A 24869-nucleotide genomic window follows, 5' to 3' on the forward strand; every position below is an offset into this window, starting at 1 on the left:
AGGACCGAAGAGACTAAAGAATCCAAACAATATTTAAAAATGAATGAAAACAGTAAATGAAAAACCGCCCAGGACAATATCAGTCACAAGAAAAAAGGACAGGTGTTTTTGATTAATCTATCATGGTTAAAATGGAGTTACAATGGGTTTGTATAGGGAGGGGGCAGCTAAAATAAATATCAAATATCTAAATACTGAATCAAGCAACTTAAACTATCTGTGGTGTTCACATAAGCCTGTGTAGACGATGAAATGACAAAGTTTTATTTTTAAGTGAAATATTCCTTTAAGTCTGTAAAACAAACTGTGAAGATTTGCTGACTGATGATTATTTTGTGAAAGTGTACAGTCTGGCCTGTCTGGGTCTATGGTCTACACAATACACTTCACAACTTCACACACATGATCACACCAGCAGAGCCCCACATGCAGTTCTCTCTGCGGTGTGCAGTAGTCTAGCTTACCGGTACATTATTAATGTTATTATACTTTAGATTGCCACATTTATTTTATGTTTTATTTACTTCCGATGGGGGGGGGGGGGGGGGTCCTTGATGAATGAAGCACGTGACCAAACATGACGTCTGGTGGCAGAAGGGAACAGGACAACAACAAGGAGTGGAAGAAGCGTGTGCCGTTGGTAGTATAGTAGGCTACTAATATAGTTTATACGACTGCTATTGGTGGTTGACGTCTGCTTGACAATGCACTGACCGACAACGGCACGCCGACGATAAGAACTACCAAACCCAATTTATATCAAGTTGCAGGAGGTGAGTCCATCAAACGTGGTGTTTTCTTGTTGCTTGTTGTGCTGAGTGTGCACGCCAGAGAACTACTGTTTGTTTACTGTCTGTCTGTCTGCTTGCCTTCCATGATGTCGCACGACTCACGAGGGTAAATTGTCGTCGCTTGTCTAAAAAAGAACAAATATACAAGCCTGTCTGTTCCTTTTTTAGACTAGCGAGACCGCCGTACTTAGTGGCGACTCGAGACTTAATTTCTGTGTTTGTGCATGACATGCCGTTTAGACTCACCCCATACCCCCTCCCAGTTATTTGACTGTCGTACAGACAGTTTAACGACAACAGCAGAGCTACATGCTCATAGCGCACCGCGATGCACCTCTGCTCCTCTGCTATGCGCTTGTAGATCTGCAGCTGCTGCTGCTTGTTTATCGGCAGCACCACCACGCTGGAAAAGAAGCTGCTGCTGAGCACGGGGATTTCCTTGCTTGTTTTGTGGGCGGGGGCGTTTTGTGTCACTAAGCTTTTTGTGTCATTGTGATTGTTTAAGAAGACGGGGTGTGGATTCTGTGGAATGTCCACGGTGGGAATGTCCAGACTCAGAGACCCACTCCACTCCAGACTATCATGCGTGCATTGAAATAAGTTCTTGGGTCTGGGGATCTTAGTATAATTCGATTTTCAATTGGAATTGACCTTAAACAAAAAGCATTTTCTTGATTTCCCCCAGACCTTCTTGGATCTCGTGTCCGTTCCGTTGTCTTTGATCCTCTCGCGGCTCGCTGTCAACTAAATGCACTTGTTCTCTTCAGTCGGTGTTCAAACCTGCTGCTTCATCACCCTGCCGTGCGTGCGTGCGTACCGTGCGTGTGCATGTGTACTGTGTGTAGTAGAGAGAGCAAGGGAAGCAGCAGAGAGCCCGGCAAGCAGCGCTGTAGCGACAGATCAGGTTGGTTTCTGTCTGACATTTTTTTTTAAATCAAGAATGAAAAAAATATGTGCATGATCCATTTTAAATTCAGCATTTATAATGTATGGGATCATTTGTGTGCTGTTTTTTTAGAAATGCATTCAAGGGTTTGTTAATTATAAAGGCAAGGGCATGCATGTAGAAATGATGGTTTCGGCTGCAGTGTGCGCTGTGGAATTGGTTCACCTGAAGTGAGAATTCATTTAGCCACTGCTGTAACAATGCCAAAGCGATTATACGGTACCCTGCTCAGCCGGTACACCATGTTACTCGTTGCTAATTATATATTTTGATTTGTAAAAAATAATAATACATTGCTTTTTTTTTTTTTACAATGCTGAATCATCACAATCTATTTAGACGTTATTTTTTAAGAATCCACCCGAAACATGGATCAGATGGATGGATGGCACGTACCATATAGCCTTCTGACTGACTGGACAAAAGGTCTGCTCCGAGTGCTCGGCGTATAAAAGATCGATGTTTTATCACCGAAGCTGCTGCCTGTCTGTCACCGAGAAGATAGATTGTGATCGTGTTGATTTATAGTCATCAAAGCCACGGAGCATCAAGTGATGGCCATCACATCATCACGCATTCATAGCGTGATCTACATCTCTCCCCGTGCACGGCGTGCAGAGAGAGAGCATGTCTTGTGCGTTTTTATTGCGGCTTTGTCGCGCTGTATATCAACAGATAGTCTTAATGTAGTATAGTTGCAGCATAAATGCTTAGTTGTCAGCAGCAAATGATGTCAACTCTATTAACGAAAAATGCACGCTAAGCAGTGTGTGTGTGTGCACTTATATCATGATAATGGAGCCCTACAATTAATGCAGTTTAAATTGGGTCACATTATTTTTAAGCACGATATGCATGAGAAGTTAAAATCAAAGCACAATGATATGCAAAGTGACACAGGAAAATAATAGTATTTTGAACTGCGGGTGCTAATAGACTGTGTTATTTATTTATGTATTGTATAATTGGCTGAATGTTGTCCCACCAATTTGCTTGTAATATTATACAGCATATATCACTGCACTCATCATAATCATATACAGTATCTTGGTTGAGCAGACATTGCCTTGCACTATATGGCCTGGCTCAAATTGGTATCCCTATTAGATGAGAGCTTGTGCCGGGCAGGCAATGAATTATCCATGTAGAATCTGATGTGGAATCCAAAAGTCACCTTGGAATAAGTGTTGAGTAAAAAGCCCACGGTAAACAGACCCAAGTTACCAATTCTTGCTCGTATATTCAACTCATTGCATCATCTCTGTTCATGCAACGGGGGCAATGTAGTGTGTTCTAGACAGACAGACGAGTCCAGCAGCACTACATTACATTACAGTATGTACAGATGTAACCAAATGGACCCGTAGGGGTCCATTTGCTTGCACTCAAGAGTTAAATTAACTGTAGTTTTTGCATATGCAGGAGCCCAGCTTTGCAATAAAACGTAATGCCTGTTTGTGGCCCTCCCTGCAGGTAATGAGAACAGATGAGGGCCCCATGTAGGAGCGCAGTGGGGGGCGGTGGCAGGCAGCAGTGGGGGGCTGGAGACAGAGGGAGTGGAGATCAGCCCTGAGATTTATGGGCACTCCGCGCTGAGGTAGCCCAAGATAAAATAAGGCTAGATGCCGTAGAGGTGATTCAGTATCGGTGCTCAGAGTGGGCAGTCGGTGGAGGGTGGAAACGGAAAGCGTGAGGTTGATGAAACACCAGGCAACACACGGCAGAGCGTGGTATACACGGCGGCCACCAATACCTCTGTCTGTATGGCCAATATACATCTGGTCTGTCTTGGGAGTAGTTATGCCTATTGAGCACAATTAATAGGTCCCATGAAAGGAAAACAAGTGTGGCGTTTGTGCACAAAACTGCTGCTTAAGCTGCATGGGGAAATGGGGAAGGCCCGGAGGAAAGGATCAATATAGGGTATTTTTTTTTTCTTTCTTTCTGTATGAGGAGGGGATGTTGGTGATGAAACCCCTTGCAAGGGCAGTGCGGATTATGATTGCGCAACATTGCAATATGCCTGCCTCACTTCTGAAAGTAATACTTTCATCCAGACACTGTGCAAGGACGATGTGTGTTGAATTTGTGATCGGACTTGGAAAAAAAGGTGCGGTATAGGCAACTTTGGAGAAATGAGTACAAACAAGCTAGATTTTGAAAGGAAAATCTGCTACCGTTGCTGCATTCATCAGTGCTGTCTGGACACAATCATGCTGTCACCCTTATTTTACTGGCTCCAGGAGGATTACGGTATATACTGTATACTGTATGTATGATGATGTTACAAGATAATATAGCCAACACTGTTTGTTACCTTTCCGTTTGTCAGGTAAAAATAGAGCAACCTGGACGACAGACCTCGGATGTTTACAATCTCTCCGCTCACGTCATGTAATGTATGTAATATAGCAAATTGAATACAAGCTCACAACGCAACGCATGTTACGCAACCCATTGTGAGCTTGTAGATCTGCTATTTTTACTGAATGTGTGCCTGTTATGACATGCCCTAAATAGCTACACTAGCAGGGTTCACGTGGTTAAGATGAGTTCGGTGTATTGATTATTCGTGTCACATTTCCCCATAATTCACATTAGCTATCAGCCTAAACAGAACAACACAGCAGAGCGGTTCACTGATTTTGATGTAACCTACTTATTTAAGCTTTGTTTGACGCATGAGCCACATTAATGTTTGACTGTCACCGATGACAGACGCGTGTGAGCTTAGCACACGTAAACGCTAAGTCAAAACGAAAGCTAAATTTAAGAGTTTGATTCAGCAGGGACCTCAGTTGATATGTAGGTTGGCATTTCATGGAGTAAACCCAAGAGGCAAACATTTGACCAGTGTCGCATGTGATCTTTCATGCTGAGGATAGGCCTATATATTTTAAACTGCAGAGTAAAGACATCTTTCTAACTTCAGTAAGATAGTTGATCTGGTTGAAATGGTTGCCCTATTCAGTAGACAGTAGTGACTGATATTTCAGAGTTTCCCTTTTAAAAATGTCTTGGTCTGTGACATTTCTTGAGGTCATGGAATGCTGAGTAAGTGTAAATATTTGAGTAAATGAAAAGAGTGTAGATTTGCTCTTGTAAAAAGGACTTCTCTCAGTGGCACAGAGTGACATAGTTATTAATTCAAAAGTAGGTTCGTATATGTAAAGTTAAAACTAATGGTCATATTTAATATCTTCCGGTATGACTATATTCAATTCACTCTTCTTCTTTTTTTTTTTTTACGTACTTTATTTAGATTATTTGTCAATTACAAGATACAACACAATAGTACAAGACATCAAATGACAGAAAAGTAAGCTTAACACTACATACTGTACAAGAGACACACACACGCACACAAACAACAAAACCGAAATGGTACTGTTCATAGTAAACCACTGGATTTGGCATTTATTCCGTAACGTTGTATTTACTAGACCTATTCCTTGCTCTTCATCACAGATAGACACTGCAGTGTAAGAGATCTTGCCCTGATTCATAATAATACTAGTATAGCGTAGAAAGTGTTTGAAGAATCCAAATGATAGATTATGTTTGACAAACATAATTATGCAGAATACATATCAAAAGAAAAAGAGAGATTGACTTAACTTTTCCCTGAGATTGCATTTAAATATCTGAAATTGCTCAGGGCTATGTGCTTCAATACTCTGCATTGTACCCTGTAGGTCAATCAATGAAATAAGCATTTATGTATTTATTTATTCATTTATTTTTTAAATCATATTATTTGTGCATATATTTCCTACTTTATTTTTTAGATAGGAGAGTGACTATGAGACAGGCCAGGGAACCAAAGGGCAGAGAGGTGGAAAACATGCATGGCAATTGATGAAGGGAGTTTGATTCGAACTTCCTTGCACTCACACAAGGAGCATATGGTCTGTGCGCTAACCAGGCTGAGCCACCAGGCATACTGCAATGGGCATTTATGCATGCACATGGTGTAGTGAAGCTCATGGATATTTTGCCAGTGTGTGTGGGTTGCCTGCAACCCTTGGTCCTTCTGCCAGTGCTAGGCTGATGTATCCAGAGATATTCCTCTCCTTTTTAATCAAGTCCTGCAGGCAGATGCAGTGGAAAGCTTCTCCTATTCTAGTTCATATCTACACTGTAAAATCATCAGTGTCTGTCAACTTAACATACCGTAACTGAAGAGTGTACAAATGTAACCAAATGGTCCAGTTGTTTAAATCTGTACATTCTAAGGATACCTTTAAGTAGTTGCCCCTTGATGGTGATGAAGCTCTCTCTCTCTCTCTCTCTCTCTCTCTCTCTCTCTCTCTCTCTCTCTCTCTCTCTCTCTCTCTCTCTCTCTCTCTCTCTCTCTCTCTCTTACACCTGGATGTAGGACAAATGCCTGCACATGTACCCAATGAGGCCAGTTGTAAATGGTTGCTCATATCTGTTTTTTATTCATTTATTTGGAGCTAAAATATTAATATTTAAATTTAAAGTTATGTGAAAATACAGAAATATAGGAAACGTTGTGCAAGCTGAAGGCTGTAGAAGTCTTCTTCACCTCGTGATAGTTAATGTTATATTTATTAATGCAGTACATTGGTGAGCAGAATTTTGTCCATACAGTATACAAGGCATCTTTTCTCAAACATATTGAGGTAGCAGCTGTAATGCAGGTTGTAATCTGTAATGAACGATGAGGGCAAGGCAAGCCAAAACATTGTGTCACGGATGTAACAACTCTTTAATGATGTCAAACCCTGTTTAATGAATTAAAGAGAGAATAATTGTACTCTTTAGAGTGGCTATCACTTACATTTCTTGCCTATAAAGTGTTCTGTTTTTGGATTAGGTTTGAGTTGTTAATGGGCGCTTTTCTCCTAAATGCCAGTCGTACTTTTAGTGAAGCACATATTATTAAGCATTACTGTTGCACAGTATGCCAGTGCATTGCACTACGTTTGACTTATTGTCAGTGAGTATCAAATATCAACACACATCACATGTTATACACTTTCTTCAACACAGATTTGGACAATATTACTATACAAACTTCAACCTGTGCAGAAATGCAGACGGATCAATCTTAGAAAATCCTGCTCCTCATGACTCTAGATATTTAATATGCTTGGCTTTCAGCAGTGGATTTTATGTTTTTGCATGTAGAGTTTGCAAGATTAATCATATGAATTTAATCTCCTATTAAGAGATGCACGAGCAGAGAGGCTGGGGAATTGGGAATTGGCTATACTAAATTGGGGAGAAAATATTGAAGGGCCATGTTATGCACAATAACAGTCTTCTTAATATGTCTGCCCACGATCTCTGTGATTTATACAGTACGTTTGTTTACCCCACAGTCACTGATACTAAAATCTAATGTTTTGATTTACATTTTTCTATGAATCTGTGACTTGACACGCATACTGTTATAAAACGGGAAAAAAAAGATTTTGAAAAAAAAGAAAAAACAAAAAAAGAGATGCACGAGTGTAGCCTGCAACGTAGTATAGTATTCAGCCCAAACTATTTTACCTGGCTTTGGATACGATCACAAAATGAAATAAAACTAGTGTGTATTTTAGTTTTTTATAGAATATTTTACAATAGAGATGTACAATACCATTTTCTCCTTCCCAATACCGATTCCGATAGCTATAACTTGCTTATCGGTCGATAAGCGCAATGCCAATAATCTGTACAGCACTTTGGTCGACCATTGGTCGTTTCGATACGTGCTATATAAATAAAGTTTGAATTGAGTTGAGTGTGCAATTGCAATGCAAGAAATCTAGGATAGTGGCTCTCAAATGGACCCTTACAAGTCTGTAACTCTGAGTATACAAATGGAACCATATGGAATAAATAAATAATCCATTAATAATAATTAAAGTGCAGCTACAAGTTAGTAAAATAACAATGTAAATTGTACAGTAAGAGTATAAAACTGTAGTGCAACATCAATTCAAAATATTACTGTAAATTAAATATCGTCATGTGATCAATTATATGGTATGGGAATGGCATAGACTGGCGTACTGCCCGCCGATAACGATACGATACCAGCATTTTGGGCAGTATAGGCAGTTTTTTTCATAATGGTATCGGTATTGGAACAACTCTACTTTACAATGTAGTCTTTTATTTATCTTCAAATAAACAAGGCTTGAGATATAGACTCAATTATGAAGCTAAAAGAAGTCAGGACTGTGTGCATAGTGAGATGTCAGTGATGATGGTTGAGCAGACCTACTTTTCTACAGGGATTGCAATTTTTATGTCAGTTTCCTAAAACATGCCTGGTGTGTACTAAAGTTAAAAAGAAAAAGATGTCTGCACTGTAAAATACAGTTTACAGAGTACAGTAGCAGGCCATGGCTGCCAAAACTATAATGAGCTACATTTAGAAAGTGAGATTGTAGGTTTAAGTTTTTTGGGGGTTTTCTTTGGTTTTTCGTTTGCTTTTTTTCTGTACCGTATGGCAGGTGGTAATCTCCCAAGATATTTATAAAAAAAAAATATATAAATTGGGCAGGTGGTAATATATACTTTCACAGACGTCAGTTTTGTGGTAATCAGTCTAGCACCTTGAAACCATAGACTGTAAAAAATATGGACAAAGCGTTCGCTGGGTCTAACATGGACGTAAAATGAAGCCTGTTATTCCTGCACTGTAAATCGCCATCTTTCTAGATCCGTTTGGTACCAGCTGGCCATTGGCTGGCTCCGTTTTGGACCAGCTGGCCATTGGCTGCCCAGACAACGAGGCGGGACTTCCCCCCCTTCTTCTCCGTTGGTTTTTATTTTGACTCGAGTGGGAGGGGAATCCCGATCATAGACTGTAACGGTAGCCACGCCCCTCAGAACATACGCGATGTTTTTTTTTCTTTATGGTCATTTTTTTAATTAATGAGACCATAATTTTCCAAAAAGAATATTATGACATTAGAAATGAGACTTTAAACTAGTGACTGGAAGAAGAAAGTATTCATGACCATGTTTATTAAGGTAATACAGTCTAGGTGAAGTTGGGCCAAAATACATGGGCCTCTATGGAGCTATGGGGCTTTTTGGGTCCAGTCCAGCGCCACAACAGGCCATTATATGAACTACCGATTTCAAATGAGGCTTCACGAAATATCTGGCTGACTGCCCCCCTGCTTGAAACGTACTGCAGTGCTACACACACCTGGAAGGTAAAGGCAATGAAGATGCTAACATCCACTCATTCCCTCCCAAGGGATGTGGTATGACCGCCATAGATCAACATCAAAGTGTCTTCATTCCAGCATCCAGTTCTTGCCAGAGACGGACACTAATTTATTTTCTGCTTATGTTTGGCTTTTTTCCCCTTCTCATCTTTGCCCTGAACCCTTGAGTTTTGTCTTCCATGAACCCTAATGCCCCTATTATGGGGCATTCGCACATCCGGCAAGTATAGCAGGACAAAAACAAAATATAGGCCCCCTATATTGGGGGGACCCCAGCCAGATAAGTAAAGGATTTAAGTGTGGCCAAAGGTGTTGGCTTAGTATTTCCCCACTATTAACAGTGCATCACATTTCCCTTTGAAAAGCTGCTGAATGCCTTCTCTTCTATCTCGTTTTGTCACTCTTATTTCACACTCTTTGAATACTTGGTAGTTAATTGCCTCCCTCCTCCTCTCTGTCTCTCTCACCTTCGCCCCCCCCCCTCTCTGTCTCTATCTATCTATCTCTCTGTCTCCTTCCTTCCATTGCCTTGTCTGTACATAATAGTTCACACCCACCTTCCAGTAACTTTTCCCGAGCTAATACTGTAGAGGAGTCTGATTTATTTTAATTTGCAGTTAAATGGCGCCCGACACATGTCGCTCACTTGATAATTGACTTCACTCAGCTGAAGGGAGGGTTGATTAGAACTGAATATCTAGGCGATCTTTTTCCTGCTCAGAATGGGGAGGGAGGCAGTCAAACTATTGCCTCTCAGTCTCATCAAGCATGAAATGTTGATCACAGCTATTTCTGATGCATGGGTGGGTGTTGGCTGCATTCGACATCTCAGCAGTGCTGGCAGCAAGTGCAGTAGGTAGGTTAACAATTGTTTAATTAGAAACAAAAAACTAAATAATGGGTTATGACTATAGTCATAGGATGATGAGAACGTGTTCAAAACATTTGCCAGAGTTAACGTGGTTCATACGAAACTAGCGTTTTAAACATGTTCTCTGTGCCCAGCCCTCTTCCACTTGTTGTGTCCTCAAGGTCACGCGTTTAGAAAAGAGAGCAAGTAAGATAATAACTGATAAATTAAGCCCTAAATGAGGCAGAGGCTGCATGGTCCTCCTCTCAGAGCAGGAGACCAAACAAACTAAGCCACCCAACTGCATACTGGTGTGGATCTGCTTTCTAGGCATGAATGTAACGTTTTGGTGGATGATATATTCAACTGTTTGCTTCATCGAACTGAATTGTCGTTGTGTGTGTGTGTATGTGTGCGTGCGTGCGTGCGACCAGCAAAAAACGCGCTTTCATCAGCATGCACCTCCACAGCCCAGTTTATCCACTTCATTAGGAACCTGTCGATGCCAAGAGATGGGCCGCTTCCTTTCAGGAATTGGCAGTGACAAGATACATTTTGCATTTGTACTGTGTGTGTGTGTGTGTGTGTGTGTGTGTGTGTGTGTGTGCGCATGCATTTATGTTTGTATCTATGAATAATATATGCATGCAGTTCATAATTCTATTGCCTGATTTAGATTTATACTTGGTTTTGCATTGTGAGGCGTGCTGACATCACCTGCTGGCAATATACAAGCTCACAACGCATTGCGAATATGCATTGTAAGCTTGCCTTGTACGTTCGCTATAATTTCGGCATCAAACCAAGTATGAGATCAGACCTATACTTATATATGTGGTCCAAGTCTCATCCCTCAGTGAAGTCCACATGCCTTGCCCAGTTGTGTTTAGTATTCAGATAACAGGCGCTGCTGTAATCTAGATTCTGAAGCGGGGTTGCTGGGGTTTTTGTTTGCTCTTATGGCCCTGATAATCTTGTTACACTGCTGTCAAGTGGAGCAGGCTCTCCCACCAGCCCTCTACACCCCCACACTCACACACAGCACCCCCCCCCCCCCCCCCCCCCCCAACACAACCTCCATTTTGAGACGGCCGATGATGGAGGAGCCTTGCATGTATCCTTGAAGAATTACCTCCTGAGCATCTTTATTCAACTCGGCCACCCTGCTCATGGTGCCCACCCCACCCACCCACCCCTGGTCTCCTACCCCCACCTTGGGCTGGTGAATGACAATGATAAATATTCATCAGGGGACACGGTGTGTGGAGCCACGGCTCCCCCTGAACAAAGGCTCCCCGGGCTAATGGTGTCCATCCCTGGCAGAACCCCCCCCACCCAAGAGAGACAGCCCTGCGAGAGAGGAGGAGCTCGTTAAGGCGCGACGTGGGACTCAAGTCTTATCATAGCTCCCCCTCTTTAATCCATTCTGACCTGAGATCAGATTCATACGAGGTTTCCCACTGGACACACACTGGTCTGATTAACCCATTCTGACCTGAGATCAGATTCTAAAAATGTCAGTCGTTCTTCGATTTTTCAAAAAATAGCAGACCTACAAGCTCGTATCGCGCCACTCGGTGGCGCGATATGAGCTTGTAGATCTGCTATTTTTAAATAGCTAAAGCATAACATGATGCTGACACCAAAATGGGTGCCCGGTCAGAATGGGTTAAATTCACCTATTAGGCCTATATCGCACCTTCGCCACCCACCCTCTATGGATGTAGAAGACGCCACCCACCCTCTACAGTATGGATGTAGAAGACCAACCCGGAGAACGTTTGGAGGTTGGCTGGGGTCGCTCTCATCGTGTTAGTTCAACTTCACAACTTCCTAATTGGTGCCTTGGTCGTGGTCCTTGCTGAGATCAGGGTTATTTTTTCTACTCTTCTCTCGCTCTCAACCCGTTCTTCTCAAGCTCCTCTAAATCTGTCGAGAGTGCATTTTCGCAAGGCCGTTCTCTCTCTCTCTCTCGCGTGCACTCTCTCTCTCTCTCTCTCTCTCTCTCTGTTGTTCTTTCTCTCACTCTCTCCCTCTGAGTGACCACACTCAGCGTTTTCATGTTTTCTATTTCCTGGTGGTGGGTGTGATGTCTCTCCTCCATAAGCAATCAGCACTGATTTGTCAGCGTTCTTCCAGGCAATTCATAAAAATTCAGCATGTGCGTACAAAATACATGCATGCCCTCCACACACACACACACACACACACACCTACACCACCCGTTTCCGAGCTGCAGATTTTTCACCCCACCCCACCCTACTTTGGCACATACAAAAGAGGATTTAAAATTATTTAGGGGGAGGTAATACATTTGTGCGCTGCGCGACGAGGACATGTGTGGCCCACCGTCCTCTATTGTGAATGTTAAGAAGGTGAACTTGTCGAATGCAAGGGCACTGCACTGGCTGCTCCAATCAAAAGGCTCTACAGGCTCTCTAACCACCTACACCATCAATTGCTTCTTCTTCTTCTTCCCCCCCTCAGCAACAGAGATAGAGACATAAGCTGAAATTAAAGCCCCCCGCCCTTCATGTGCGCGCGTCTGTGCTTGTGTCGTGTGTGTGTGTGTGTGTGTGTGTGTGTGTGTGTGTGTATTCATTGTGTATGCATGTGCGCGTCTCTCCGTCTCCGTGACGTATGATATGTCTGGTCGGACTCCACAGGCGTGGAGGAGAGCAGCTGTGTGTAGGACTGTCTGTCACACTGCCAACATGGCAGTGCCATGCCCCGTCATTGGGAGCTGTATGCTGGCAGGCAGACAGCAGCCATGCATGCTCTGGAGGCTGCTGTATGCTGGCAGGCAGACAGCAGCCATGCATGCGCTGGAGGCTGCTGTATGCTGGCAGGCAGACAGCAGCCATGCATGCGCTGGAGGCTGCTGTATGCTGGCAGGCAGACAGCAGCCATGCATGCTCTGGAGGCTGCTGTATGCTGGCAGGCAGACAGCAGCCATGCATGCTCTGGAGGCTGCTGTATGCTGGCAGGCAGACAGCAGCCATGCATGCTCTGGAGGCTGCTGTATGTTGGCAGGCAGACAGCAGCCATGCATGCTCTGGAGGCTGCTGTATGCTGGCAGGCAGACAGCAGCCATGCATGCTCTGGAGGCTGCTGTATGCTGGCAGGCAGATAGCAGCCGACCTCCATCTGAAAATATGTTGTTCCAGCCAGGGACCTGCACCCAGAAGCAAAGATTTGAGTTAAAAATGTTCGCTCTGAAAGAATATATATTCAAAGATTTGCGCCACATTTTCATGATTTTTCTAAAATAACAGATCTACAAGCTCTTAGCGCAGCACTCAGTGCCACTCTATGAGCTTGTAGATCTGCTATTTTTCAATAGCTAAAGTATAACATAATGCTTAAAAAAACAAAAGGGGTTCTGGTTCTGAATCGAGTACAAAAAGTACAATTTTGAGGTATTTGTATTTGTACTAGATCGGCTATTTTCAAAACATTTTCATACATTTGAAAACTTGAAATGGGACATTCTGCATAATGAGTGCTTTTTAGTACATTTTGATGCCAATATTTTTGTACCTTTACTCCAAGTAGCCTACAATTTGAATTCCGGACTTTTACTTTTTAACTGAGTATTTCTATATTGCAGTATTGGTACTTTTACTATGCGGGTACTTTTTCCACCACTGCCCCCACCTCACCATGTCATGTGGTGAGCTGTTGGCCTTACTATAGCATGGTACACAGCTGTGGCAGGGCCATATACCACCGCTGGGTCTTTTCCCAAGATCCATGTGTGATCTCTTTTTTAAAACAGTTTAATCCTGGCGTCCCTATTTTGGGAATGTCATAAGCAAAAATCTGATTATTTTTGGAATGTTTACAGATTTTTAAACATTCTTTGAAAATAGCATATTATGTACAAGCTCAAAATGCATCGTGCCTGAAACACACTGTGATCTTGTAGATATTTTCATAATATTTTATTTTATTTTATTCTATTCTATTCTATTCTATTCTATTCTATTCTATTCTATTCTATTCTATTCTATTCTATTTTATTTAATTTTTTAATATAGGGCATACGTCCTTAAACAATTTAGAGTTACTCATGAAAATCATCTCTGTATGAAATGTGCCAGCAATAGTCTTCCTCTCTCATGCCAGCTATTAGCGCTTTTCCCCATCTATTTACCCATTAAGCGTGCACCATCAGGCAGACCATTATCGCATTATGTTTTGCATCTGTGGTACAAATCCTTACTGGAAACGAGTCACCGACAGCGGCAGGCTGGTGAAAGGAAGGAATAAGGTGCCACTACTATCAGACAGTAAAAGCTATTCATAGTGAAGCCCGGACGGGGCGGGGATGAATATATCACACTTTTAAAAAAAGGAAACAAATTCTCAGCATGAGGAACGTGAAAAAGCTTTTAAAGACGGGCCGTCCGCAACGTGAAGAATTTCAATCGTTGGTACGGCGGGGACCCCGAGAGCCATTTGACTGGGGGAGGAAGCATCTGGAATGCAGCTCACAGATCTGACCCCCATGTCGCCCGCTCCAGCCTGTGTGATCGTGTCGTATTCAGGTCATTTTTAACAAGCGTCTGTCTCTCTCCGTTTGGCTCAGGTGACCCCCCCCCCCCCCCCCCCACCACCACCTGTAGCACCCCTTTGTTGCCATGGCAATGTGTCCTGGTCATCTTTGGCTGTGCTTCGGAGCAACTACTCGTCTTTTAATCCATTCTGACCTGAGATCAGATTCATACGAGGTTTCCGCCGGACACACACTGGTCTGATGAACCCATTCTGACCTGAGATCAGATTCTAAAAATGTCAGTCGCTCTTCGATTTTTCAAAAATAGCAGACCTACAAGCTCGTATCGCGCCACTCGGTGGCGCGATATGAGCTTGTAGATCTGCTATTTTTAAATAGCTAAAGCATAACATGATGCTGACACCAAAATGGGTGCCCGCCCGGTCAGAATGGGTTAATACACTGATTCTCTCAACATTGGGTTCCATTTGGACCTCCAAATGGAACCTTATGGGTCCCTCCGTAACTCTGAGTGTACACCAATGGAACCAAATGGACCCGTTGTACCCGTCTTAGAGGTCTATTAACACTAGTGATTTTACTGTGTAGATCGGGGGATGCAGAGATAAATGTGGTGTCAAAGGGGTTGCCGATGACCCATTCAGACCTCAGGCCCGTTCTACAAAATGTCTTCCTAACAGTTTTCTGGAAGGAGAGAAAAAAAACTCTTTCTACTGGACCCCCGAAATTATATGTATTTGGCTACAGACCCCCATCTCAAAATATTTTGTTCCAGATATCCCCAAAGCAAAGACTTTTAAGTATTTCCACAATGTTTCAAAATCTTCCAAAAATAACAGATCTACAAGCTCAGCTATGAGCTTGTATATCTGCTATTTTTTTAATAGCCAAAGCATAAAATAATGGTTAAAGTGGTTAAAAAATAAAATGACAGAGATGCTTTTTCCGGTGTTAATGGGTTCATTTGTGGGCATAGTGTAGCGATACGATACAGTATATACACATGGACACTGATGTTTATTAGGACGACACACACCCCCACACAAAGTTGTAAAAGCCCACATGCGTTTGTTTATGTTACACACACACACACACACACACAACACACACACACACACACACACACACACACACACACACTCACTGCTGGGCACAAATCAGCTTAGCGAGGCATTGTGTTGGCTTGGCTGGCGGTGGTAGGCGGCTGACACAGCATTTACAGTGTGTAAAGAGTAATACACCCACACCCACCACTGCTTGCAAGTGTATTTATATACGTGCACGACAGTCCGTGTGTGTGTGTGTGTGTGTGTGTTTGTGTGCGTGCGTGAGTGTGTGTGTGTGTGTGTGTGTGTGTGTGTGTGTGTGTGTGTGTGTGTGTGTGTGTGTGTGTGTGTGTGTGTGTGTGTGTGTGTGTGAGGGTGTGTGTGTGTGTGCGTGTGTGCAGTGCGGGCCTGCCCTTGCCTTTTCTGTTGAAACTGTCTTTTTTCACAGTCACACCACTATTTCCTGCTCAAATTATAATTTTTATATAGTACTTATTTGACAGATATTTATGTATTCAACTGTAGCAAAGGCAGCGGTGCAATTATATTCTGACCCTTTTCATTGCTTAACAGGGTTCTAATCACACATTGACAACATTGGTATTGATGACAATTAGGCAGCCGATGTTTCGACCTATAGACGTTTTATTTTTTATTTTTGCCCCCCCTGGAACCCTCTCAAGGACCTCCTCTTTGACTGTTAAAGTTGTCCCATCCCAGGTCATCTGCAGTGGCTGGCTGCCTCCAGAGGCTGCCCTGAGAGGAAGTGTCTCTCCTTGGAATTTGTTTTCCGAGAAATCACTGTGAAGCACTGCCAAGCGGCTAAATGCCATCCTTCTTTCCGTTCACAGAAGCCAGCGGGCCGTGCCATCTCCCATGTCTCTGTTGAAAAACAGTACGCGTCAGTGTGAAGGCTAAAGGCAGGGCAGGGCGCCACATCTTTGGAAGCCCTTCTCTCGTGTGATTCTCACCTTTGCATGTGGCGTGATCCAAGTCAACGTGTGTGCGTGTGTGTGTGTGTGTGCGCGCGCACATTCTTAAAGGGATTGTGACATTAAAAAAAAGGTTTTGGAATTGTTCTTGTTTTTTTTAGGTTTTCTAATCTCAATTGCACCCAAAAAACATGAACTTTTAACATTCAGTAGATTTTCTGTGATCTGGGGTTTTCTGGCTCAAACAGGTGCTCTGATTTGCCGGCAGTAAGTGACATCACTTACTGCAAATCCCATATATGTCAATGGGATTTGCCAGCAGATGTCACTGTTTCACTGTGTTGCCTGTTTTCACTGTAGCTCAAAAGGCCCAAAAAACCCCAAAGAAAACTTCAGACCACAGAAAATCCACTGAATGTTCAAAGTTCAGGTTTTTTGGGTGTAATTGAGGTCATAAAACCTAAAAGAAAAAGAAAAAGAAATGAAAATGAATGTCATAAAACCTTTAACCACCGATCGGATGCAGCTTTTTAATGTATTCTTAATTACCATCGACAAGAATCTGTCATTGACCTACTTGGTGTGCTATGACCAGAAGGAACGTATTCTTGTATAATTTGTGTAAATGTGGCCTAACCCAAATTTTCTGGAAAAATTACACGGAGGCTTTCTCCGGATTAAAAGGTATAACAACTTATCTGCTTTCCAGGTCTAAATGGTGTAACTTGAAGAACTCATCATAGTGAAATGTTGTTGTTTGCCGTAATGACGAGTGTTCTCGTCCACAGAACCACCAGCAGTGCAGTTGGAAGCGGCTCCCGGGGCATGACTACCACAAATAAGGGAAACAAAGCCTTGAAGGTAAACCACCCACTCATTTAACAACATTGACCTTGTCGTCAATTAAAAATTTAATTAAAAACCAAAATTAAAATTGCAGCTCTCAGCATCACATATTTGTCAGAACCTTTGGAGCCCTATACCAGTAAACCCTGCAAAGGGCACTGAGGTCAACTAGCATGCTTCTCTTAGGTTCCCCAAACCAAACTGTGGAGTACGCGTGACCAAGCCTTTGCTGTTGCTGATCCTAGGCTTCTATATAAAAAGTGCCAATTCTATCGAGTCTTTTAAATCTCTTCTTAAAGCACACTTTTATTCCTTTAGATTTTAACTTTTGTACTTTTGTTGTTGTTGCACTGGCATACTTTATTGTGGATGTATTTTTATTGTTCTCACCCTGTATAGCACTACCGCTATATGTACACTCAACCCTATAGCATTCCTATACGCTCACACTGAGTTGCCTGTGTACTGACTACTATTATTAGGCCTGTCATTATTAATTTAATCTAATTAGTCTATTCTATTCGCAATTATTTTTGCATAATCAAAAATACATGTAAAAAAGCATAAATAGCATATCTACAAGCTTACATCTAAGCTTGGATCTCCTCCTTGGTCAGGCCCCACAGGTGCTGGTTGAGCTCCCGCACAGACGCCCGCTCATCGTCCGTCAGACTGGTACCAATCTCCACCAGCTGGTACCATACTGGTACCATTCAACCCCCGGCTGGTACCATACTGGTACCATTCAACCCCCGGCTGGTACCATGGTACCAATCTCCACCGGCTGGTACCATAATGGTACCATTCTTCCCTGGCTGGTACCATAATGGTACCATTCTTCCCTGGCTGGTACCATAATGGTACCATTCAAACCCCAGAAACGTGTCACTTTATGACTCGTTGTAAGCTTGTAGATCTGCTATTTCCGCTATTTTTCAAACAATGATTAATTATATCAGTAATCTGCCCCGTGCAATGTTTAATTAAGAAGCCTAAAAGCCAAACATAAATTCAATTTGTATTCATATGCTCCAAGTTGTCAACGGCAGAAACACAATTAAGTCTTTACTTGCAATCATTTGCATGACAATATAATCGTCAACTTAAACCTTGTAATGGTGACAGCCCTAACTCCTATTGTGTGTGTGCGCGCGCGTGCCTGCTTGCGTACGTGCGTGTGGCCGTGGTGGGTTCAGGTGAAGAGGGAGCCGGGGGAGAATGGTACCAGTCTGACGGACGATGAGCTGGTGACCATGTCGGTGCGGGAGCTCAACCAGCACCTGCGGGGCCTGACCAAGGAGGAGATCCTGCAGCTGAAGCAGCGGCGCCGCACGCTCAAGAACCGCGGCTACGCCGCCAGCTGCCGCGTGAAGCGCGTCACGCAGAAGGAGGAACTGGAGCGGCAGAAGGCCCTGCTGCAGCAGGAGGTGGACAAGCTGGCCACGGAGAATGCCAGCATGAAGGTGGAGCTGGACGCGCTACACTCCAAGTACGAGGCCCTGCAGAGCTTCGCCAGGACTGTGGCTCGCAGCCCCGGCGTCGTCAACGCGGCCCGGGGCCCCATGGGGGCATCGGTCATAGGGCCCTTCGTCCCGGGCAAACTGGGCGCCACCAGCGTCATCACCATCGTCAAGTCCAAAACGGAGGCCAGGTCGTAGTATGAGAGCGGGCGCGGAGCGGCCACGCGCCACGCTATATGAGCCAATAAAGCCTGATTCCATGCTTCTTGCGGACCGTGCACCGCGGTGGGTTCGGCCAATAGCTGCGGCACGCATCCCACCGAGGCCTTGTAATAACACTCCTCCCCGACCACAATGACTATGAAACGACTCTGCGTTGGCGGGGAGGCTGGTGCTCGCCGTCTGCACGGCACAGACCGCAAGAAGCAGGAATCGGTCTTAAAGCCGGATGTATACTTAGTTGTGTGCGGTGTCACGACACCAGACATAGCCAATCTGCTACTTCTGATGTGCGACGCCGGCGCACAAATAAGTATATCAAAGAGTCAGTGCATCACAACGGAGCACAGGATACATTTTTCATTCTGTTTTTTTACTCTCGAGGTGTTACCATTCACTCTAAGCAATTGGTCTGCGTCAGTGGAGGAGGTGTGCCAGTCATTGTAAACGTACAACACTCATGGGCTTTTATATTTAATTTTGTAGATTTTTCTAAGATCGACGAAAGATGACAGATTGTTGATGCCTAATCCTTAACCCAATTTGTATTTCTTTATTGAATTCCTTCTCAATGTCAAACTCCTTAATTGGCACTACAAGTGCTTACTATACATGTATGCAGTGTGTAGTATTTATAATTAGCGTTTGAAATATTTTTGTTCTTTTGATCTAACGCTGGATTTGTGCACTGAGTCAAATGACCACCAGCCAGCAGTCCTGTAATAATATGGTTGTTGTTTGGTAGAAAACTTTCTTCATTTCTTATTTGTTTCATTTTTTTTATAATGGTATGCCATAAATGGGCATGCCTGGCTGATATTGGTTAACCCATTCTGACCTGAGATCAGATTCATACGAGGTTTTCCACTGGACACACACTGGTCTGACGAACCCATTCTGACCTGAGATCAGATTCTAAAAATGTCAGTCGTTCTTCGATTTTTTTCAAAAATAGCAGACCTACAAGCTCGTATCGCGCCACTCGGTGGCGCGATACGAGCTTGTAGATCTGCTATTTTTCAATAGCTAAAGCATAACATGATGCTGACACCAAAATGGGTGCCCGGTCAGAATGGGTTAAGCATGTTTGTGCCTGGTTTTTAAATATTTAACCAATGATTAACATCTTGTGACTAAATAATAACTACATTGGAACACATTTTATTCCCCAATTTCCTGAAAAGTGGGGGTTTAGCACACTTTTCTGCCTGAAAGTGGGACGATTTAACCGTTCCATTCTACATGGCAAATTCAACGCAACCAGCCCTGTGCTTGTTATTATGCACTGACTCTAAGTAAGTCATGTAACAAAATGGTCTCAAACTCTTGCTGTTGATGATACAGAGGTCTTTAAAACTGAGGAACCCAAAACTAGTCAATTACCAGATCAATTTGTACATTTTCGTCGCTTTGTCTGTTAACTATACAAACATGAAATAATGCTCCCAAGTCCAGCATTAATTTCTGTTTATGCATCTGTGACAGACTTTAATGAACTTATCAATATGAGTAGTAGATGCAATAATAATACGTATGCACTGACAATACAAAGAGGTCTTTCATATTTATGGTAAATGGGAATGTTTCAAGGTGGTGGTGTTCTGGAGCCGAGTCGAGTGCCATTCCAATATGACAAGATTCTTCTCCAAATCTCGAGAACCTGAATGTTATTACAGTAATCTCCTCCTGTTTTGTGGGGATAGTGTAATCCGCAAACATCATTTTACTCATAGAGAAAAGATGTTCATGTTGTTTTGTTTATATATATATATATATGCTATATATACCCTCAAACACTGTTCGGGAACGTGTGTTTGGTTGATTTTCTCTCTGCTCTTCTGGTAGCATTGTCACTAATATCAGCGACAGAGATATGAGCAAACCAACTTTTTTAGGGGGTTTTATTTTATTTTTATTTTTATTTTTTGTAATGATTGTTGACATGTCATTCAAATATTTCCAAAAGAGAATTTACAGAAGCTTTACAGTTTTAATTGTTAAGGTGTGTATCTTAGAAATCTTTGTCTAATGTTGAGTTCTTGGTTTTTATTACCGCATAGATTTCCTTCCATTGTTTATAGAAATACAGAAGAAGAAAACCAGGAAAAAAAAAAAAAAAAAAAACCATGTGATATCTTTTTTGCAATTGTACCGAAAGTGGCTTACTATTGAAGTCTGATAGCTTTTTTCTAGTGACTAGGCGCGTACTGTGGGGTAGAGCGCGTGACGTGACGTGTAAGTGACAAGTTGGCAGTGTCGTTCACTGTATAGATGTCAATGCTGTGCTATTTAAACCAATCTGTAGAGCTAATCTTAGGTGGTGTAAACAAGGTCAATTGTCTTTGTTCGTATTGGCATTTTGTGATATCCTCCGGCTTCCTCTGTGTTAGTTATACAAAATCATTTTTGCCATTAAACAATTTAGCGTATCAGATGATCATAGAAGACAGACTAGGGTTGGGATTCGGAATTGGAAGAAACCGGATTCAACATTGAGGAACATTAATCTGTTCTAAAACATTTGGATCCGTTTTTGGAACCGGTTTTATCACACTGTCAGAGCTTGTATGTGGACTTCATGTCTGTTATACAATTACAATACCGGTGGTTCTCAAACTTTAAAAGTTCAAGGACCATCATAACTCTGAGAGAGTATGAATGAAACCAAATGGACTCGTAAGAGTCCATGTAGTTCCATGTGTACACTCAGAGTTACAGACCTGCAATTGGAACCTCCTAAAGCTATTGTTAAAGGGAACCGTTAAGGAATCGGACCGTTCAGGGGGACTTGTTAAGGAACTGGAATCATTAAAATCCTAAAGGATCCCAACCCTAGAAACGACATTGGGGTGTGTGCAGTAAGCTGACTTTTCTTGTAATGTCAGGATATGTGTTTAGCCTACAACTGTTATCTGTTAGCAAAGCACTCTGCACTGGGTTCCCTCTAAGATTTGTTCCAAAAATGCACAGTGCAGTAGTATGTCTCAGACGCAGTCAGGCTTCATTTAATCAATAAGGCTTATTGCTTATTATTGTTGGGTTTGTGTTCATTCTTTGTATGTTTTTTCTATTGGAAGACAATTTAACAAATCCATTTGCTTTATGTTATTTATGTATAGGGTACTAAATTGGTCTAGAATCAGAAATTGTTGGCTGTGAGTTTTTATTTATTTAACTGTAATCTTTTCTTCTTTTTTATACTGTTTACCTTTTAGGCACACATAATAATTTGTGTTTGTGAGGGGATGTATAGTTATATAAAACAATTTTAAGAAAGTAGCTGAAAGGTGCAGCATTACACGTGTATCGCTTGTCTTCAGACTGAGTGTCCGGGTCTTATGCACTAAGCTCCCACTTGTTTTGCTCAGGACAAAATGGGTCATTTCTGACTGACAAACAAACAAATAATTAGAAGCATGTCAGTAGGGACGGCAGCTTGTGTTCACTTTATTCATTTTAGTTGCTTTACTTTTTGAGTGCGTCATGAAGGGCTTTAGATTCACCCTGGGAAAGAAACACTGGACGACCACAAATAATTACAATCAGTGGTGGCTGCCAGCAATGCTTTTTCTGAGCCAAGTGTCACATCTTTCTGCTGACCCTCTTAAGAAAGAAGATGGGTGTAACAGTCAAACGTTTTAACACCTCAAGGTGAAAGTCGTTATGTAATTACATAAACACCATACAGCTCATCCAAATATTACTCTCCCGCCTGTCCACACAATGCTAGGATTTATTTATATTTTTTAAGACGGAGGGTTGGTTTATTTTTAAGATCAAGAGTGTACTGCAACTGCCTTTTCTCAAACTGTCTCTCTCAAACACATCGGTTCAACTGATACTACTGTATGTGTATGTGGACTGTGGAAGCGTCCTTAAGGCCAATTTATGCTTTGAGCATCACATCTTGAATGGCATGTTGCTCTGGCATGTGTCTCACAACTGTCTGCGACTCGCCGACACCGTTGCCAGAAAAAATGAAAACACGGAAGTGAATGTGCTCTCTGGCATCTCCGTACGAATGGAGCTTGCTTCGTCTTCCCAACCAAACGCAACATTTTATGACGCGTTGGGTACGGAACACTCAGACTCTGTCTTTTCCCAGTGTTTGAGGTTATGGTTAAGGTCATGTTTAGCATTATGGTTCGGTTTAGGCATATTTTCAGTGAGGTTAAGGTTAGGTTTAGGCATAGTGCTTGTGAGGTTAGGGTTAGGTTTAGGCATCGTTTTTGGGAAGTTAAAGGTTAGGGTTTAGGTGCCATCTGGGCGCCACCGAAGGAAGATGGAGTGCCATGGATGCAACACTGGCTATGGAGGTCCTCCGACAAATTGTCGTTTTGACGTCATTTGTTGTGCGACGTGTGTCATCCGACACTTGATCCGCAAAGCATAAGTTGGCCTTTAATTTCTCAGCCTGCTTAGCTATTTACATTGACTGGTTAACTGTGGAAAAACAATGTATCTGATTGATGTATATCTGGCTTTTCTTGACATAGCCCAGTGTTGATGTTGCTGTCCTTATTGCCGTGGCAGTCTTGTGGAGTGAATCTTTTCTGTTAAGTGTCTTTAAAGGTGTTCAAGTGGCACCATCAGCAAAATCTCTCAATCTCCACTAGAGATCATTCTCCCGCACATTACGTGCACACAGACATTATGCGCACGCACACTCGCGCACACACACACACACACACACACACACACACACACACACACACACTTGTTTGTATTACTACACTTGTAAGGACATCAACATTTTAGTGATTTTGTTTTTGCTTTTTTTTTGTGAGCTAGATCAGCTATTTCTGGTGCACCACACCACACCACACGGCGCTTATTTTCCATAAATCACTCACCTATCTTACACTTTTCTGGCATTTCTCTTGTGATTACCAGGACATTTCTCTCAATGTCTTATTTCTCTCATGCTACTATACTTTGGTCCTCACAAGTAGAGTAATACGAGTACAAACACAAACAGGTGTATAGTATGTAGCTACAGTAGGTAATAATGACCATTGTGAAAAAGTGACCCTTAATATGCAACTCAGTGGAAACGTGAGAGCGATTCAGTGTAGGAGTGAGTAATCTATATCGTCAATGTGAATATAGTCTGTTATTTAATAATGATAATTACTCCGGTGTTGTTTTGTAATTTTCTCGTAAGACATGTTTTTCTTTTGTCCCTCGTATTTTACAAACCCCCAAATGGAGAAGCCTTGTTGTTTATTTTTTTCATGTTCACTCGTGGTTAGGCTACTCTGTCTGAAAGGACACAACATAGCCTACTGGTACATTAAGCTGTTACACAAACCTAATGACACATGAGTGTCACTCGCCATCTGAACTGATTTCCAAGCTGAAAACACAGGCTTGCAGTTATGTTTAGGCTTGTACTCACTGATAATTACCTGGTATTTAATTAGCTACACTACCCTACCCATAGATAGGACTTTGAGGTCCTATAGAATTGATACTGTATTATAGTCTGGATGTTCGCCCATAGGGCAACGGTGAGGTTAAGTTTTGGCGCATTGAGTGATAAGGGGGCTACAGCCGTTTCCAACACAAGGGCCACTTGCAATAGCTTTTTGTCTTTTTTTTTTACCTGTGTGTTCAGGAATATCGGGGTTTATCGGCTGCTATAGCAGTCATTCTTGTATGTCGAAACGACATCCATTGCATTTTTGTTTCATTGTGCGAATATTACTTCCTTGGAAAATTGATCTTATCAGCACTGTTTTTTGTTCTGCAGACAATTTTTTTCTCCTTCATTTGGTTAATGGCTTTTTTTGTTGATTAAAAAAAATGTATTAGAGAGGATACGTAACTTAACAGCACTAACTGTTAAGTTACTGCACTTAACTCGCTCTAAAGACATAGCCTACTGTAGGCTCTTTTTTCATGAAAGGATGCCTGGTTAAACCGATGACTGCAGCTTTTTCTGTTTCGTCTTTACTCCATGGAGTGGGTCTGTGTTGCGAGGGTATACAAATCTGATTATACATAAAGTAAAACATAATTTTTGTTATTTTTCTGTATGGGTTGTAATAAAATATTGCAG

At 42.3% G+C, this 24869-nt stretch overlaps 1 protein-coding gene across 1 annotated transcript; it reads left to right on the forward strand.

Annotated features, from left to right (window-relative positions):
• Positions 1 to 661: 661 nt before the first annotated feature.
• LOC310868881 (transcription factor MafK-like) lies at positions 662 to 18787 on the forward strand (the record flags this gene model as incomplete). Its single annotated transcript, XM_083779361.1, has 3 exons — positions 662 to 773; positions 17072 to 17144; positions 18326 to 18787. The coding sequence occupies exons 2-3, from the start codon at positions 17109 to 17111 to the stop codon at positions 18785 to 18787; spliced, it is 498 nt and encodes a 165-aa protein (XP_083635487.1). The 5' UTR covers positions 662 to 773; positions 17072 to 17108.
• Positions 18788 to 24869: the final 6082 nt, after the last annotated feature.

The sequence above is a fragment of the Protomyctophum parallelum genome (genome assembly GCF_964188405.1).
Source record: "Protomyctophum parallelum genome assembly, chromosome: 13".
Classification (NCBI taxonomy): domain Eukaryota; kingdom Metazoa; phylum Chordata; class Actinopteri; order Myctophiformes; family Myctophidae; genus Protomyctophum; species Protomyctophum parallelum.